The 20,733-nt window shown below is 40.9% G+C and overlaps 1 protein-coding gene across 1 annotated transcript; it reads right to left on the minus strand.

Annotated features, from left to right (window-relative positions):
- Window positions 1-694: 694 nt before the first annotated feature.
- nmbr (neuromedin B receptor) lies at window positions 695-20,397 on the minus strand. Its single transcript, XM_017700984.2, has 3 exons — window positions 19,931-20,397; window positions 9,397-9,742; window positions 695-1,401 (listed from the first exon to the last, which is right to left on the minus strand). The coding sequence occupies exons 1-3, from the start codon at window positions 20,329-20,331 to the stop codon at window positions 1,018-1,020; spliced, it is 1,131 nt and encodes a 376-aa protein (XP_017556473.1). The 5' UTR covers window positions 20,332-20,397; the 3' UTR covers window positions 695-1,017.
- Window positions 20,398-20,733: the final 336 nt, after the last annotated feature.

Below are 20,733 nucleotides of genomic sequence, written 5' to 3' on the forward strand. Positions count from 1 at the left end.
TGGGTCATTCTACAGAAACGTCCACTTTTCTGTCTCTCCATGGGAGTCACTGGTCTTACTGATCCTCATCGGTGTTACTCATAATAAAGGAAACACCAGAGATGTTTTTAATTAACAATGCATTTTACAAAAAGGCTGCTAGAGAACATCAAACCACATGATGTCAAACGGAAAATCCACTAAAATATGCAATATAGTCTATTTGTATTCTATTTTTACACAATGACCTCAGAATAAAGCCGGTTACACCAGTGACTTCCGCTTAAAGGCTTCAGATGAAATCATGAGCTAAATGAGAAAATCTCCAAGAACTGAAAGACACAGTGGACTCACCATGAGCCCTCAGACCCTCAGAAAGCAGGTCAAAGGAAGCCAAGTGACATCATCAGTGTGACTTTTATTTCAGAATAAGAGTTTTTTTTGTTATGCAGTAACACCAGTGACACGACTCCTGGGGAACTTTCATTCTATATTTTCTAATACTTATTTGCCATTTGTTTTCTTTGTCATTTAATTTATATTTTCCACAGTCATGTATAGATTATGGCAGAAAATGATTTGTTCCTTAAAAATATGGCCTCAGCCTTCACACATGACTGTGGTCTGTGGTGCTTGGAATTCTAGATAATTGATTTTAAAAACTTGTTTTATTAAAACAATGTTTTATTTTAAAGTATGAATAAATTGTAACCCCGACGTGTAATTTATCTGTAAATGCTAGGAACACATGAATGGACGTTTCTGTAGAATGACCCAGCTTCATTAGCCATGTAGCTCCACTGCAAAGCTAAATAAGCAAACATTGGATATCAAACATATCCTGGCTGATTGGTAAATTCAGGGTAAAGGTAAAAATATACAAATTAGATTTTTGGCAAATCAGTTGCTTTTAAAGCTGGTAGAGGTGGTAAATAGGCATGGACATTTAGTCATCTGAGAGATATCAGTTTCCACATCAATGCAGGCCAAAATGATATCCGATTTACCAGCTCCCCAGCTTTATCTTCAAACCCAGAGCTAGATGTAAACTCCAGGTTTGTGGCCTTGTCCGTTGGCCAAGGTGGGGTTGCTCTTCTTGATGGAGGTCATGCGGATGGCCGAGGTGCTCTGGAGATAGCTGGAGCTGCGTTGCTGGTACTGGCGCCTCTGGCAGGTCAGCTGGCTGTTGAAGTGTCGGCGGAAGCTCTCGCTCAGCAGGTAGAGGGCGAAGGGGTTGACACAGGAGCTGGAGAAGCTGAGAACCCGTGCCAACAGCGTGATGATGAGGTGCAACAGTGAGGAGTCGATCTGCCGGTAGTTGAAAGAGCGGTACATGTACAGCACATGGTTGGGGAACCAGCACAGCGCGAACAGGCCAACGAACACCAGCACGATCTTCGCCAGCCTCTTTCTCGTCTCCATCTGGGCAACAGGGGGGCAGAAAAAACATGCCAGTCAGAGAGGGTGCTTATGGAGTATTCAACACACACAAGATCAACAGTTGATAGCTCTCCTTGATCCCCAGCCCGAAATGGACTGGGATGCGGCATGATTGAGATTAGTGCTCTGCACTGGGGAAAAAGTCTCAGAGTAAATATTTTGTGTTCCTGAGCTTTTCAGAATCTGCATGGAGTGAAAATGAAGCAGCACACATTCTACATTTGTTTAGTTTGCTTTTTCCACTTATAATATATTTGGGTGGCTTTGTACACCAAAAACATTATAATTCATTTTTAAATGCCTATTTAAAAATTTCAATCCGAATGTTCAAAACAGGCTACTTTTATTACTGGGCCTTTAAGATGTATGTAAATGATCTCTGTTCTGAATGGCTGAGTGAAATTAGTTCATCTCATTCAAAAACCCACTGGTCCGCAATGAACTATATATATATTTCCCAATTTTGAATCTGATTCCACTGGTTCCAACAACAGGAGGCTGGTAAAGTTGTCTAATGCTAAAAAAAAATATGTGGTGGTTGATTGGCGACAGGTCAGTAACATGATTGGATAAAGAGCATCTCAGAGCAGCAGAGTCTTTCAGAAGAAAAGATGAGGAAGGGTTCACCACTCTGTGAAAGACTGCACCATCAAGAATAACATTTCTCAACATAAAATAGCAAATAATTTCTGCTTTTCAGCGTCTACGGTACATAATATCATTAAAAGATTCGGAGAATCTGGAGAAATCTCTGTATGTAAGGGACGAGGCCAAAAACCAGTATTTGCTGGCTCTGATCTTTGGGCCCTCAGGCAGCACTGCATTAAGAACAGACATGATTCTATAGTGGAAATCACTGCATGGGCTCAGAAACACTTCTAAAAACCACTGTCTGTGAAAACAGTTCATCACTGCATCCACAAATGCTGTTAAAACTAAAACACAAAGAAAAAAACAAATATAAACAGCATCCAGAAATTCTGCCACCTTCTCTGGTCATGAGCTCAGAAAAGTGTCCTGTGGTCCGATGAATTAACATTTGAAATTCTTTTTGGAAACCATGGACACTGTGTCCTCTGGACTAAAGACCACTCAGCTCGTTATCAGGGCACAGTTTAAAAGCCAGTATTCATGATGGTTTACGGGGGCATTAGTGCACATGGCATGGGTGACGTGCTCATCTGTAAAAGCGCCATTAAAGCTGAATGATATAAACATGTTTTGGCAACATCTGCTGCCGTCCACATGATGTCTTTTTCAGGGAACATCACATATCTTGCACATATATTTTTAATATGAGCAAATACACAGACAAGCCTTCTTTAAGTGCACCTCTGTATCTACGCTCATTGTCCATTTTATCAGCTCCACTTACTGTATAGGTGCACTTTGTAGTTCTACAATTACAGACTGTAGTCCATCTGTTTCTCTGATACTTTGTTAGCCCCCTTTTACCCTGTTCTTCAGCAGTCAGGACCCCCATGGACCCTCACAGAGCAGGTACTATTTGGATGGTGGATAATTTTCAGCACTGCAGTAACACTCACGTGTTGGTGGTATGTTAGTGTGTGTTGCACTGGTCTGAGTGGATCAGACTCAGCAGTGCTGCTGGAGTTTTTACACCTCAGTGTCACTGCTGGTCTGAGAATAGTCCACCAACCAAAAAACCTAACAATAATCCTTATTTCATTACCTCATGAATCAGCAGACTAAACTTCCATGTTTTCATGGTTGTTACATCACATAATGCCTCAGATTCTTTTTATACTTGCGAAAGCAAATAAATTGAGTTTTTGCCACATTTGGGCCCCTTTAAAAAATCCAAAGACAAAGTCTACAGCTTGATTTTTATATTTCAAGTGAATTTCATGCATATTCACTGATACATTATGCCTTAGGAACAGAAAGATTGTCAGTATTAGAAGAGTGAAGCAGACACAAACAAATAGACTGGGTTATGTTATGCATTGATAATTTTCTTATTTTCATTCGAAGTGAAAGACTGTTTACAACCTTACGACAAAAGAGTTTCACACCTTATCTTCATATGAACAGAGAAGAACGACTGATATCGCTGCTCAGTGGACAGCTGGGTGTTCAGGCTTCACAGCATACCTGGCCAGAAAAAAGCTGAGTGTGATTAGAGTGTCACGCACTGATGGCTCCCGCAGGAGCTGATTAAACTGAAAACATATTGTTTGAGTTTTCCACCATGGTGTTTTGCAGCCTACTTCAACTGTGTTATTGTGAAATGATTCTTTAATTAGGTTTACAGATCACTGGTTAAAAAGTTGAAAGGTGATCCAAGGACCTGCACTTTGGGTTTTTCCTCAAAAGACAGTCTTGCTTAACCCAAGGCTGTTGCTCTGCTTTGGTCATTTGTGCTTACATACTGGGTAGACTAATCACACATATACACGTTTTCTATAATAATTTATACAAAAGTTAGTTCTGGCCACACAAGCTGACTGTTTTGGAAGCATTCTAACTGTGTTGTTATTTCACCATAACATCACAGCTTTTTCACAAACACTGTATCAATCCGCTGATACGCCGTTGCTAAGCAATGACTTTGACAGCTGTAGGAGACGCTCAAGCCATTTGAACGTTTTTACTTCTTACTTTGCCACAAACAGAAAACGAACACTTTTAAGAAGATCAACATTTGACCGACAGCCGATTTGGTCGGACTCTGAAGATGCGACAACACTAAATTTTCAAACTGTCATCACCACTGAGCAGCTTTTCAGTCGGCAGGTGTGACAGAAGAACAGCTAAACAACCTGGAATCAGCCAGAAATGAACCCAATACCATTCCCCAAACATGTCTGATCTTCAGAGTCTGACCAAATCAGACTGAGCCATAAAACTGACCCAATAAAAAACAAAAAGCTGCTCAGTGGTGACGACAGTTTGGGAATTTAGTGTAAGGAGCCTGAGAACGAACTGTCCAAATCCAGGGTCATAGTCAAGACAGTCCAAGTTCAATGAGCCAACAGGGAGAGCAGGAGGGACGGAACACAGAATTTAACCAACACTCTTAGAACAAACATCCAACATATCAAACATAAAAACAAAAACCAGCAAGAAACTCAGGAAAACACAGGGCTTAAATACAAACAGGGATAACGAGGGACAGGCAGAAAACAGGTGGAAACAATCAGAGACAGAGTCACGAAACAAGGGAGCAGGACAGTGAAGTAAACACAACACAAGCACATGGACAGGACTGGGAGGGGACAATCGTGACAAGGAACTATAATCTGGAGGAAGGAACTGAACATTGAAACATACTAAACGCTGCGTTCACGGCCCAGTTTATTAATTTCTTACTGTATTTATTTAACTGTTGTATTAAAGCAGTAGAACACTCGAGGAGTGTGTTATCACCAATAACATCACATGTGATGATCTATGGCAACCAAATCACAGCCGTGATAATATTTCACCATATCACACTCCCTCTCGGGCTCTATTGATTAAATATCTATGATTTTGCCTTTTGTGTTTTTGTAGCGAGCACTTCTGTTCTTCTCCACATCTTATTTTATACTTTATTTTTAAGTGTTTTGTTTTTTCAAGTTGTTTCAATAGATGGTTCTTTAACCTCATTCCAGTGGCCTTTCAGCTGGCGAATTGGAAAACAACTCAATTTAGATAAGATGTTTATGTGGCTTTATGTATCAGAGGCTGCAGGTACTCAACTGCCCAGCCTGCAATCTAGAACTCTCCCATTGAAAATGTGTGTTGTATTAAGCTGAGAACATGACAAAAGCATCCCTGTATGATCACAATGCTGAATGCTTGTAAAACAGAAGAACGGCAAAAAAGAAAACAAAAAAATACAATAATAGTTTCATTGTTTCAGCTGCATTGGTTTGAGTCTTTAGCTCCCAAACAATTATGAAGTGTTGTAAAAGGAAAGGTAATGTAACACAGTGATAAACATAATCCTTCCCAACTTAATTCGGAATATGTTGCAGGCATCAAACTTACAATGAGTTCACACTATATTTACAAAAGTATTCAGTCACCCATCCAAACTATTGAATTCAGGTGTTCCCATCACTTCCATGGCCTACAGGTGTATAAAACCAAGCCCCTAGTCCTGCAGACTCTTCTACAAACATTAGTGAAAGAATGAGTCGCTCTCAGGAGCTCAGTGAATTCCAGCATGGTACCATGATCAGACGTCACCTGTGCAAGTCCAGTCGTGAAATTTCCTCACTACTAAATATTCCACAGTCAAATGTCAGTGGAATTATATCAAAGTGGAAGTGATTGGGAACGACAGCAACTCAGCCATGAAGTGGTCAGCCACATAAAATGACAGCGCAGGGTCAGCGGATGTGATACTATGGTTCATCTGTGCAATAATCAATACCAAATTGTACTGTTCATATGTGTAATAATAATAATTATGTGTGTAATAACTCAGAGGTGCAATAATTTGAACTGCTTTATACAGTATGTTTCATATTTATTATCACAGTCACTGCCACTTTACTGTATTCATGAGAATTTAAATCTCGTGTGCATATTGCAAATTTATCTTTTTTGTTTTAATTAAGTGTTTATTCTTTTACATAAATGGTTGCAACGGTGACCTGTCCATGGTGTATCCTGCCTTCCACCCAATGACTGCTGGGATCCAGCACCCCCCTGCGACCCTGAGGGAAAATATGGATGGATGGGTTGCAACGGTAATAGCTGCAATTTCTCTCTGGGATCAATAAAGTACAATAAAGAGCCAGGCCTTCTCGTCCAACATCAGTGTCTGACCTCACAAATGCTCTTCTGGAAGAACGGTCAAAAATTCCCGTAAACACACTCCTAACCCTTGTGGAAAGCCTTCCCAGAAGAGTTGAAACTGTTATAGCTGCAAAGGGAGGGCCAACATTATATTAAACCCTACGGATTAAGAATGGGATGTCACACTCAGTCACCACACCTGAAGTTGAGAGAGGTGTGGGCAAGGAGGGAGAGGGCTCGGAGTGGCTGGCTACCAGCACTGCATTGATTAAGTCTTTACCCAACTGAACATCTTAAAAGCTGCTTAACTCTTATTGACCAGAGTATATTTTCATTTGTCCATCTGAATTGACGTGACCAAATCATAAGGCAGATTATTCAGTAGCTGCATGAAATAAATGTACATTTTTATTTTGTTTATTTATAATTTTTTTGTAAAAGTTCCCCTCAAAGGAACAGAACATGTGTTTTATGATCTGCACATGTCACTATATGCTTACAATTTACTGCTGAAAGCCAAAAATCTCAGACGCTCTTCGTGTTATTTTATAAAAGTAATGTTTACAGAGCAGATCACTGAAGAGACGCCGTCTGTTTATAGTTTATAGCCCAGATTTGGGGAAAAACGGGTCGACTTTCAGTAGAAAAACAAACTGAGTTCAGCTTCTTTTATTATAAAGGTTTAAAATGACATCACCATCTATTTGACTGGAGAGAAGAGTTACAGCCTCATACGACGCCCAGCTTCTGAATGTGGCTTATGAAACATGAAAGTTATGAAGAACATGACCAATTGCATTTTTTGGAACCACCGGTGGTCCCGAGTAGTTGAACATAGTTACTATAGTAGTTAACATAGTTAGCACATCCAGTCCAATCCAGCATTTCATTTTTGGATAATACACAAAAATAATCAGTCCAGTTAATTAGAATTTACTCAAATTACTGCAGTGTACATATTACTCAGTCAAGTATCTCATCAGTAATATAAGTAAATGAAATATTTCATATCTTTTGAGTGAAAAGCTTTCCCTGCAGAGGTCGTTTTAACATCACAGTCTCACTTTTACTCTTCCAAACCGCCTGCAGACCCACCAGTTGCATGCCGACCCCCTACAGACAAATCAATGCATCCATTTGGCCAAATATAACAGCAGCTATTAGCAAATTGACATCCAGCATGTGTTTCCTGTTAAATGAGACACTGAACGAGACCAAATATCCTGAGTCTCCACTAAACTGCGGCTTTAGTGAACAAATGAAATGATGCTGCTTTATGTAATGATGTTCAGAATCATCACAATGCAGTGTTAAGTGATATTACACTGAGAAAGTTGATGTGTTGAATTTACTCCATTCAAACTTGTGTGGGAGAGGAGGGACAAGCTAACGTGGAGTAAAATGTAACATATTTAACGTAACAGGTTCAAGTAGAACGCACTTTTGATATTGCCATAGCAATTAGAGTGGAGACTGTGAGACTTCTCGTCCAACATCAGTGTCTGACCTCACAAATGCACTTTTGGAAGAACCATCAAAATTTCCTATAAACACACTCCTAAACCTTGTGGAAAGCTTTCCCAGAAGAGTTGAAGCTGTTATAGCTGCAAAGGGTGGGTCGGCATCATATTAAACCCTATGGATTAAGTATGAGATCTCACTCAAGTTCATATACATGTGAAGCCAGACGAGCGAATATTTTTGGAAATATAATGTATGTAATGTTTTAACTGTTCGGTGTGTTTAAATGCACTGAATAATCCAATCATAATCAGATTTCTGCAGTTATCAGATTATTTGAATGTTCATGTAAGCCCCATGCTCCGATCTAGAAATCTGATAAAGAGGCTGGATTTTAGCTCAGTAATCTTCTTGTAAGTTGCTTTGGATAAGAAACTCTGCTAAATGCTGTAAATGTAAGTGTAATCAGATTTCTCAGTGTGAGCTCTTACTCTGATTTCTTTCGGACCTCTCAGTCTGTGCATGCTTGAAAATAGACTGTGGTGCCAGAAATAAGCAGCAACTCTTTTGGAGCGACGCTGAAACCATCTACATTCTCAATGAAATGAAATTTATTGTCTGGCTGTAAAGCAGAAATCTAACTACAGTCTCACTCCTGTAGACCTGGAGTTTCACATTATCTGATTACTCATGTGCATTTCAACATGCTGAACCGATTACTGAGAAAATCTGATTTTCTGCAGTTATCAGTTATTAAGTGCATGTGAACACATTCAGTGTGAAACGGTCAATCCCCCCATTTAAATTCCAAACAGTTCATTATCTAAACATTCTATATACAGAATCTCCAAAAACACTGTAGATGTGATGTTACTAAACTAGGTTTAAATTTAGCAGAAAAGATCTGTTCTACCATGTGGTCAAGAATACATTTTCCACAGCTGTTTTTAACGAATTGTATTTATCGTGATGCATGTATTATTTGATGTATTCAGGTCGAAAAGCTTGTCAGTTTAAAACAGCATAGGATTGTATTAAACCCCTTAAAATCCCAGGCTTGTTACACACTAAGGCTTGTTATTCAGTAACTACAGGATCTTCAGTGTAAACTGGTTGAGCTATTATGAGGTTGTAGAGGCATGTAATGAAGCTTTGAGCCCACTGGTGGCTAAAGTTAGGCAGTGGCCGTTTAAGGGGTAAATGTGCTTTGCATCAATTTACAAGATTTTTTAGCAACTGTGACAACTAAACCCTCAGTCTGTCACACCCTTGTGGGGTCAGCTGTACTATTTGCCCTTATTCTGCTTTTGGCTGAATTGTTCATAATCACTAGGTGCTGTAAATAAAGTATATCATATATTTATAAATTAAATAAATATTAATTTCGTGTTAATCATATCTTTCTGCAGTACTTTTAAAATGGTTAAATTAAAATTATTTAGCAAAATAAGAAATGTTAGGTTGTGCCACCCTCTCCTCAACATCATTTCCACACAAATAAAATACACAGCTTTGCCATTTAGTTTTTTACTTTTTACAATAATGATAATTAATGGTGTCCAGTGTTTATGCCAAGCAGTAATTTGTATCCTGGAACCAAATTATTCCAGGAAGGAATCTCAGCAAGCCATTTTTCACTATAATGGTATCGAGGGAGGTAATAACTCCTCATGCTTATAGCACTATATGGTATCTCATTAGCAGTAAAATTCCACAGTCATTTGGGGCTGAAAAAAGAAACTGATATATCCGATAAGGCCTCACCTGGCGTTTGGAGTGCTCGCTGGCCTCACCGGGCATGTCGTGAGCACTTTTGATTAGCGTTCTGGCGATGTGGTAGTAATAGACGGAGATGATGCCCAAGGGGATGAGGAAATAGACCAGGAAGATCATGACAGAGTGGATCTTGGGATGCATCTCGTTGGAGAGCGGGTAGGGCACGCAGGCTGTGAAGGTGACATTCCGGTCGGACATGTGGACCACCTGGGAGAAGATGGCTTCGGGCACCGCCAGCAGCACCGATACTACCCAGATGGAGATGGCCTTCAGGCAGGTCCAGAATACCGCACTGGAGGTCTGGATGTCCATGGGGTTCACGATGGCCTTGTGCCTGAGAAAAGAGGAGTATCAGAGGCCTAGTTAGCATATTGATTGCCATGGCTTCTTTCCCTGCTAAGGGGGCAGATGAGACAGGCAATTGGTCTGGTTTATCGTCTCCGCATCTCCTGGGGAGAATCAACATTGGCTTCTTATCTGCTTGTAGGAAATGATTCTACATTGACCTCAATCCCTGAGAGATTCTAGAGCTTTTTGGAAGGCTTCTCTCTGTAAAAGGGCTTTACAAGCTAGGTCAGTCTAATATCCTGCACGTCTCTGTCCTTGGGTGGGCAATCTGTCTTTTTTTTTACTGCTTACGATAAATGAGTCCTTAAATTTAATAACAGCCTAATGAAATTTTATTCACATTTTCACTGGATTTACTTTTGTGTCTTCCACCCATTCCACCACTATTTCATGTTAATCAACTTAAACATCCAGCTGTCATCAAGCTGCTGCAATTCTGCCTATTGAATAAATCTGTTATCCAATCATCTTTGCGTAATTTGCTTTCTCCAGCAACAACGTCTGGCTCTCCCAGATTGGGTGACTGGCTATTAGCCCACTCTCTGAGCAAATTTGTATTATATTTCAAATGCCTGCTTCAGCCATACAAGGTTACATTGTCCTTCAGTGGCTAACTATGAGCCTCACCATAACCGCTTCTTATTGGCAGTTTGATAACAAGCGTAATGCCATATTGCTATAGCTGAAAACTGACTATGAAACATTTCGTACATGGCTGAAATTTGGTCTTTCGAAGGAGAGATAATGACCACTAGGCCTTTTGAACTTTTAAACTAAAAACAAAAGCCAGTTCAAGAATGAAGAAATGCTACAATCTAGAGAAACTAACAGACAGTGGTGGTTATAGGAACCAGACGTCTGAAGAGTTTAATGCTTCTGTAAGCTCCCACATAGGAGGACAAATGGTTCTCAGTTCAATTCAATTCAACACACTATTGGGCAGTGAGCACAATGGTGTGCAGCCCTATCCACAGCGCCCAGGGAGCAGTTGAGGGGTTAGGTGTCTTGCTCAAGGATACCTCAGTCACGTACTGTCAGCTCAGGGAAGTGGCCGACCACTTCATGGCTGAGTTGCTGTCGTTCCCAATCGCTTCCACTTTGTTATAATACCACTGACAGTTGACTGTGGAACATTTAGTAGTGAGGAAGTTTCACGACGGGACTTGTTGCACAGGTGGCGTCTGATCACGGTACCACGCTGGAATTCACTGAGCTCCTGAGAGCGACCCATTCTTTCACTAATGTTTGTAGAAGCAGTCTGCAGGCCTAGGGGCTTGGGTTTATACACCTGTGGCCATGGAAGTGACTGGAACACCTGAATTCAATGACTTGGATGGGTGACGGAATACTTTTGGAAATATAGTGTATTTTTTTTCTATTCTGTTTCATCTGTGACCTTAATTTGAACAAATCCAAACACAGTGTGAAATGTTCATGCTCATGAGAAAAATATGTGACTGGTTTTTTCACAAGAGATCTGAATGTTTTCTGCACTTGTTTTTTAATTAAATTACATTTTCTTTTGACTGAGTAAGACGAAATCACAGAGGAGAGCAAGATGAGAGAGAACGCAGCAGAACAGGAGAGGAGAAGCGGACGTCTGCAGTCCTGCATGGCCACAATGTGTAAATGATTTAGTTCAATCATGTGCTTTTTTCTCCTTGGTGGAAAACACAGATGGATCTTGTGCTGACATTTTTCAGATATTCCGCTCACGGTGTTAAGAGATCCTACAGTGAGAAAGCGAATGACAAGCCAGTGGAGGAAAAAAAATCATGTGGGAAATTGCTTGGGTTCTTTTCTGAGTTTAAAACGAAAACACTCAACTCAACTTTCCGTGTAATGTATAAACAATAACTCATATGCTGCACAGCAACGAATGCTTCACATTAACCCCTATAAGCCGTGTCCCACACACCACTAAGTAGGAACTTTTCAGTCATAGGCAAAAGTCTAACCACCCTGGACAAGTCATGTTTTGTTGAATTAATTAAGTAAAAATAACACATCCTCTACAAGAAAAAGGTTTTAGTGCACAATTTGTGTTTGCATACTTTAAATTTAAAAAACATATGTGCCAATACTTTTGCACAGGTCTTTTTTTCCCATTATGTAAAATTTAGTAAATAAACTTACTAAATTGTGCATTAAAATGTGTAAAAGTTCTTAATCCATTGGGTTTAATATGATATCGGCCCACCCTTTGCAGCTATAACAGCTTCAGCTCTTCTGGGAAGGCTTTCCACAAGGGTTAGGAGTGTGTTTATGGGAATTTTTGACCGTTCTTCCAGAAGAGCATTTGTGAGATCAGACACTGATGTTGGACAAGAAGGCCTGACTCACAGTCTCAACTCTAATTCATCCCAAAGGTGTTCTATCGAGTTGAGGTCAGGATTCTGTGCAGGACAGTCAAGTTCTTCAACACCAAACTCGCTCATCCATGTCTTTATGGACCTGCTTTGTGCACTGGTGTGCAGTCATGTTGGAACAGGAAGTAGCCGTCCCCGAACTGTTCCCACAAAGTTGGGAGCATGAAATTGTCCAAAATCTCTTGGTGCTGAAGCATTAAGAGTTCCTTTCACTGGAACTACGGGGCCGAGCCCAACTCCTGAAAAACAACCCCACACCATAATCCCCCCTCCACCAAACTTTACACTTGGCACAATGCAGTCAGACAAGTACCGTTCTCCTGGCAACCATCAGTGGAACATGAGTGAAAACAGTAATTTTCAAAACTGGAGTTTAAAAAATAAACGAAACAGAGAAAACAGGATTCTTAACACCTCTGCAAGACCTGGTAGACACCAAAACTGTCGCCTCAGAAAAAAAGAACATAACCCCTTAAATTTTCAGATTTATTCCACATTGAGGCTTCAATGCAAACTGGTTGAGCTATTCTTAGGCTATGGAAGCGTGCCATCAAATTTTGCGCACACCAGCAGCGCACACACCCTGGCTGTTTTAGGGGTTAAAAGCTTTCCTCTCTGGGAGAAAATCAAGCTCCATTGTTGCTTCAGATCAGAAAAAATCCATAACTGATTCTGTTCATCCTCCCTCTGTGAGAAGAACGCTATGACTCTGATAGGACGAGGAGCTGTCAAGAAGCAAATACTGAGATAAGAAACGAGTCAAAAAAAACTTAAAATGTTCGGATGTGCTTGTAATTATTTCAATTGTGAGAAGCAGAAAATGCAACCAAGTTGTAAGACTGAACTTTGGAGATGTGGAACAATATCCCTACAGATTTCTATGAAAAACTGAAAGCAAGCATCCCAAAAAGAATGGAATGTAATTAAAACAGAAGGTGGACAGACCAAGTACTGAAAAATCTGCTGTTATGTTTAGCCATCTGTGTAATTTTCTGTTGAATGTGTTGTTTAGTGTTTTTCCTGATGGTACATTTAAGGTTTTTCAGTCAGGACCACTTCATTAAAGAAAAGATTTAGTTTCCTCTTGCAGTGAGTTCTATTTGGCGGTATGTCTCTGTTCTGGGACCTCCCTGTGCTTCAGTGTATACATGGCAAGCCTAAGGACAGTGAGAGCAGCAGAACCCCTGACAATACAGAACAGAGCAGACATCAGTGACAGCAACCATGATATTGAGTCAGACACAGCATGGAGGAGGAGTCGGGGTGGAGGATAACTACATTTTTGGAAATTCAATAAATAAAGGGTGCCCTCTGCAATAACACGGATGTGGTGGTGGTGTATCAGCGTGGGCTGTGCTCGTGCAAGTGGATCAGACACAGCAGTGCTGCTGGAGTTTTTAAACACTGTGTCCACTCACTGTCCACTCTATTAGACACTCTTACCTTGTCGGTCCACCTTGTAGCTGTAAAGTCAGAGACGATAGCTCATCTGCTGCTGCACAGTTTGTGTTGGTCATCTTGTAGTCCTTCATTAGTGGTCACAAGATGCTGCCCACAGGACGCTGTTGGCTGGATACTTTTGGTTCTCAGTCAAGCAGCGACACTGAGATGTTTAAAAACTCCAGCAGCACTGCTGTGTCTGATCCACTCCAACCAGCGCTACACACACTAACACACCACCACCACGTCAGTGTTACTGCAGTGCTGAGAATGATCCGCCACCCAAATAGTACCTGCTCTGTGAGGGTCCATGGGGGTCCTGACCACTGAAGACCAGGGTAAAAGGGGGCTAACAAAGTATCAGAGAAACATTTATCCAGAGCAACTTACACTTTGATCATTTTCACACAAGTAGGCGAAGGTGGTGTTAGGAGTCTTGCCCAAGGACTCTTATTGGTATAGTGTAGGGTGCTTACCCAGGCGGGGAATTGAACGTCTACAGCGTAGAAGGCAGAGGTGTTAACCACTACACTAACCAACCACAGATGGACTACAGTCTGTAACTGTAGAACTACAAAGTGCACCTATACAGTAAGTGGAGCTGATAAAATGGACAATGAGTGTAGAAACAAGGAGGTGGTCAGAATGTTAATTAATGAGGAAACATATATTTAAAATCGAGTTAATTCAATCCGATTTAACCTTGTCACAGAAAAGCATATGCAGCACATGCCCATGCCTTCTTGCTCTTAATTCCACTCCGCTGCCCCCTGCTGCCTCTTTGCCCTCTGCGCGGTCATGAACCAGGCTGCCTGAGGCAAGCCGGGGCACAGGCTAGATACACTCAGCACTTGATAACTTGTTGGGGCTAAACAAGGTTGAGCTGGACATGAGAACTCAGTGTAACGATGCAAATTGGTTTGATTGTGTTTCATGCCTGGTTGTCAGGGTCAGAGTAAAGCAGTAATAAGATTCTTTCAAAGCTTTAAAGGCATCACTGGGTCCAGCATACAAATAACTGATTTTCTCTCATGTTTGAGCCCACAGACATGTGCTTAGATGGCTTGCTACATACATGAGTGAGCAGCTGTAGATCTTTATGAACCCATATGTTCGACCCTCAGAGAAAAGGCCCTTTTGATGGTAAGTCTCTGGCATTGTTGAAAGGATCACTGCACTATATGGCTTACATCCTTAAAACAGGGTAATAGGCATCTGTAGAAACCACACACAGGCATAGTTCAGTTTTATTGGCAGTAAGAAAGAAGACCCCAATGTGGTGTTCAGGTCTGTGGGACCTGTTTCAATGTTTATTAAAAGAAAAAATGTGATTTATTATTATTCCAACCTCAGATTCTTGGTCTTTGCTCTTTTTCTGTGAAGAACATATAAAATAACCCATTTTCAGTGCTTCACTCTGTTCACCCCCACACATTTATATTACACATGTGGGGTTGGGATGAACCTGCAGGGAGTAAAAGTGTGGAGGTGCTGTGTCCTTCACTCTGTTCTCCTCCTACATGGCCTGCTCTTAGTGTGTGTATGTGTGTGTGTGTGTGTGTGTGTGTGTGTGCATGAGAGGGTGGACAACATGGACAGGCTGCTGATTGGCTATAGCTGCTAAAGTAGAACCATATGCTGGACGCTTGCGATATTTTAAACATCTGGTATTTTTTATTATTATTTAAACAGTTATGCAGTGGGATCAGCAGACCACTGAGTAAACTGATTTCCATTGTGATCCTTTTACATACACTTTGAGTTGGATTCCCAGAAAGGGACTAAGCCTACTTTTGGACTAAACACAATGACAGTGCCGAATTTCCATGTGAAATTCCCATTATCCCAGGCTTAGGCTTAATCAGCATCTGGACAGCGCAGTAATAGTGAGTTTCTCATGCTTTTGTTGCAGTAACAGTCTCTACTCTTCTGGGAAGGCTTCACATTAGATGTCGGAACACTGCTGAGAGGATTTGATTGCATTCAGTTACAAGAGCATTGGTGAGGTCAGTTACTGATGTTGGATCATTAGATCTGGATCAGAAACTCCACTCTAACTCATCCCAGTTGTACTGGACAGAGCTCCATCACTCCAAAAAACACAGTTCCGGTGCTCCAATGCTTAGGGGCTTTATATCTGCGCCTGGCATTGGACATTGGCGACCTCATGCGCAACTACTTAAGAGACTATACTGTTGGCAATACACATCTGTCTCAGGATGGGTGCGCCTTAAAATTACAGCTGAATTCACGAATTAGAAGGGGTGCAAACATTTGGTGTACAACAGTGAAAATAGCACCTATTCATGGCATTAAAATACTATTAAAACATTAAATAAAAGGCAGGACTTCAGGGTATGGTTACAATATCATTGAGATTCTTTTATATTGTCTTGCTAAAGCTTACAGGATTGCTTGTAACCCTTAAATGTAACATGCTTACACTTTATTATATTTAAATGACTTATCAATAACTAAATCTGACTAGATTAAGAGTGATCTTGTGCCTTTCACTGACAGGGGAGACATACTTTGCAAGGAAGTTTGGAGCCTTATTGTTGATTATTCTGTGCTCTCTATTAAGCTTAAACTTCACTGGTAGCTGGTTATTGAGTATTACCTATAGTACTGAGAAAATATCAGAGACCACCCAGTCAAAACTGTTACTTAACATCAAGAAACGAGCAAATACAGTGAAGTTCAAAGGTCTGAGGTTTTTGTTTTCACTTAAACTCGGAAATAAACTACAGAAATTTTAGAGTCATGAAAAATATAAAACAAAGAAAATTATGATAGTTAAAACGATATTTGAAATTCTGCAATTTTTTCTCAGCATCTATTCAAATGAAAGAGAACGGACTGTTTCAAGGCCTTTGAGCAAAAATTCCTTTCACTTCCATTGAAGCTCATATTCAGATGAATCTGGATTTGATCTGCTGATCCGAGGCTTTTGCATTAACTTGGAATTCATTAAAGCTGTCATTAACCCCTTAAAATCCCAGGCTTATTATTCAGTAACTACAGGGACCTCAGAGGTTACAGAGGCGTGAAATGAAACTTTGGGCCTAAATTCTGAAGCTCAGGGAAACATTCAAATATTCTGTATTTCACTCCAACTGTTATGTTGATAATATCAAATGAAAAATTTGAAAATAGAAGCATTTTCTCCAGTGGTCTCACTGACCAACAGGTCAAAACAAGCTCTAAACAAAGTGACCGCTGTGCCCTGATTGGTGCTCTTGCTTTGCGCTTCTTTCGTTTTGACATGTTATGTTTTTATACACACAGAAACCAAAAGGAACGACAGATTTCTCAAAATGTGGTGGAGGAAAAAGTCAGATTAGACTTTGAAATGTAGTGGAGTGAAAGTAAAAAGTCGCCCAGAATGGAAAAACTTCAGTACAGATACACGAAAAAATACTTAAGTACAGAAACTAATTACATTTACTTTGAGACCGTCCACCACTGAATATAATAAACATGTACGTCATATAAGTGATATATATGTTAATTCACCATTGTGCTAGGGCCACTACCGCACACTAGTCACATCAGCATTCACATAAAGATTACAGAAGAAGGGTTTTGATGAGGCAGAGTTGCGAGTCTGGCAGTGATCAGCTTGAGTTCAGGGTTAAAGTTGCTCTAAAAAGTATTAAGCGACTTTAATTTTATTATTTATGTTTACATTTTTCCAGATCTGATTCAAGAGTTTGATTTTCCCCTTTCTCTTAAAGATGAAAGCTGTAAGTGCTGTTTATCAGAAGGGTGCAGTTTCAGTGTCGACCGGCTCTTCCAGTTGGTTGTTAGGAGACACATTTTCTCTGTAGCTTTTAATAACTTAATAATAACTTTAAACTCCAGTTTTGTAAACACTAGGAGGAAGTAAGCACAATCAAAGTGAAATCAGATGTGATGCCAAGAGCATCAAGCAATCCAAACCCAAGACCTGCTGTTTTGCTGCTGACCATCAGACAAAAGCCGATAAGATGGACCTTGAATCAATAGCAGAGGCAGTGTCACCATCACACGAATGAACTTCAAATAGAGCGGCTGCAGACGGCAACAAGGCAGGACGCCGAGGGGAGCAGAGAGCGCAGGTTGGAAAAGGTCATTATCTTGTAGCTAAGGACCCCCCGAGTGATGAGTAGATCTGGAACCATGAGCCTGTCTGCAGCCTGCAGAAAAGGCAATTGTCCAGGGGGTTGTCCAAGACCCCCAGATCTCACATTTGTTCCCCAACATGACACAGACCAAGCCATTTGTGAATTGTGAATGACGGAGATTTTCAGCCCCTGACGCAAGGCTTTTGATAAACATGACCAGACCTCCCCAACAGACCCAGGGTGCCTGCTCTGTTCAGGACACGTTCGCCCAATTATCCATCCAAAGCAGGTTATAATCGCATTATATATCACAGAGTGGCTCTCCAAAAATCTCAATAATGATGTGAATGTGAAGAACTCAGATGGATTGTGGAGGCTATTCAAGGTCTGCAAAACATGCCACAAACAAGGACCGTATGCCTTTTTTGGCGAGCAAGGACACTTGTTGCTGGAAGAGCATTTGAATAAATCATTGAATAAAAACGAACGAATGAATGAAATAGTCGTGCCACCCATTTCCATTCAGCCACACAGACTGCAGTCAGCATATGACGGCTTTGTTATCTCAACATGAAATGTCCCCACGCTTAATATCAATATTTCCAGCCTGCGAGACAAACAGTTTTCAATTTCAATTGTTGTAGTTGTTGTGAGACTTTCCAGCAAGCGATTTCATCCTAGTCGTTAACATGAAGTGATCTGCCTTTGCTGTCTTTGATCATCTTTACCAGAGAATCAATGAATCAAAGTCTAATCAAGAGCTTCTCGTAATAATAGGCTTTCTGTAGATCCTTAAAAAGGATTTTAAAATAGCTTTACTTTTAAAATTGAATACCTAATAGAGCTGTTCAACCCTAAGATTGTGTTCCTGATTGTGGTCCTGTGGTCAGAAACTGACCTGTGATGAGACGGGCAGAGCTGATAAGACAGCAGTTGGTTGAGCTGGATATAAAAGACGTATGCAATGTTCTTCAAGGGCTCCTTAAAGCAGTGGTTTTACACAGAACCATTAAAAACTCAAAGAACCATTTAAATGCACAAAAGGTCCTTGGCATGGTTCAGTAGTTTATCTGAATGACGAGTATGAATAGGACCCGCCTGCTAATGATGAGACTAATCAGCTTTACTAAATGGTTGAATAATGTAGCAACTAATCATTAAGGAAGGTCAGAAATATTGACTGACATTGTCAGATTTTATTAGGTGGTTTTAAAAATATTATTAAATGCTTAAGTCATCTCTGGATTAATCATTACTAATGATGGTAATGATAACATTGTTTTAGATCTTATTAAGTAGTTTATTAACATATGACTCAACAATGAAGACATAAATACCTTATAGAAGTCTATATTAATGTCAAATGCTGTCTTAATTAAAGTCTTAGACATTCACCAGACGCACATAAACACATCAAAAATGCATAAGAGCACAAAGTAATTATATATATAGCGCACAAAAAATTCATCAATATATATTTTACATGTGAGATATACACACACACACACACATATATATATATATATTTGTGTGTGTGTGTATGTGTGTGTGCATGTGTTGTTGACCTCAAATAGAGCAAAAAAAACCTACTGTACTTTTAATGTAAGTCCATGGAACCATAATTTTTTCCAAGTCATTTTGGGCCGTTTCTTTTAGCCCATTCATCATGAAATTTACACACAATGTAAAGGACAGCATACATTATATATATATATACATAAACTGTGCAGCAGCAGATGAGCTATTGTCTCTGACTCTACATCTACAAGGTGGACTGAGGAGGTAGGAGTGTCTAATAGAGTGGACAGTGAGTGGACACAGTGTTTAAAAATTCCAGCAGTACTGCTGCGTCTGATCCACTCATACCAGCACAACACGTACTAACACAGCACCACCATGTCAGTGTTACTGCAGTGCTGAGAATGATCCACCACCCAAATAGTACCTGCTCTGTGAGGGTCCATGGGGGTCCTGACCACTGAAGAACAGGGTGACAGTATCAGAGAAACAGATGGACTACAGTCTGTAACTGTAGAACTGCAAAGTTCACCTATACAGTAAGTGGAGCTGATAAAATGGACAATGAGCGTAGAAACTAGGATGTATATGTATTCTATACCATTAATTGAAAGACTGGTCAGGAGCGCATTTTTAAGTTTCGTTTCTGTCACGATTTTTCTCATAATCCACAGTTTAACGCCGTGCCGTAAACTTTGATTTAAAGTTGGATCGAATTTAAAGACTTTCTGTCCTCCTTACCTGTCGGCGCTCAGAGCCGTGAGGGTGAAGACGGAGACCCCGACTGACGTGAGCTGGATGACCGGGATCAGTTTGCAGGCGACGGTGCCAAATATCCACTCCTCAAAGAAATACCTGAACGCGTCCACCGGCACGCAAGTGACCAGGAGCAGGAGGTCTCCGACGGCTAGGCTGGAGATGAAGATGTTGGGCACGCTGCGCATGGCGCTGGTGGTGATGAAGATCTTCACGAGGGTGATGTTGCCCAGCAAGCCCACTGTGATGATGAGTATGTAGACAGACGGGATCACGCAGCGGATGATGAAGTGGACGGTTTCCCTCCCGTCCGCTGACCACTCGTCGGTGAAGTTGGTGTAGTCGGGGGTGTCGTTGGCGAAAGCCGCGTTTAAAGTGTCATCCATTGTTGTGCGGAGAAGGAGGCGGGTTAGAGGGAAACTGGGGGGCCTGATGCTCCTTTGGGAGAAGGTCGGAGACGAGTGGCGCTGTCCGCTCAGCGCTGGTGCTGAAATGAGCGCTCGCAACTTGCACAGACTGACTGAGGAGAAGGGGGTGGGCGTCGGGCGAGGGGTTGGGGGTGGGAGGGGTGGCGCTGGGGGAGTCACCGACTAAAAATGCCGTAGAAGAACCATTTTGGGTTCCTCGCCTTGTTCGTAAATGACATTTGAGAGTCTAAAGTTTAAAGAACCTCCACATCAAAGTTCTTCAAGGGTTCTTTAGTAAAGACAGTGGTTCTATACAGAACCATGAGCATTCATAGACCCATTTGCACGCGTAAAAGGGCTCTTTGTGTGGTGAAATGGTTC

This window comes from Pygocentrus nattereri, chromosome 4 (assembly GCF_015220715.1).
Source record: "Pygocentrus nattereri isolate fPygNat1 chromosome 4, fPygNat1.pri, whole genome shotgun sequence".
Lineage (NCBI taxonomy): Eukaryota > Metazoa > Chordata > Actinopteri > Characiformes > Serrasalmidae > Pygocentrus > Pygocentrus nattereri.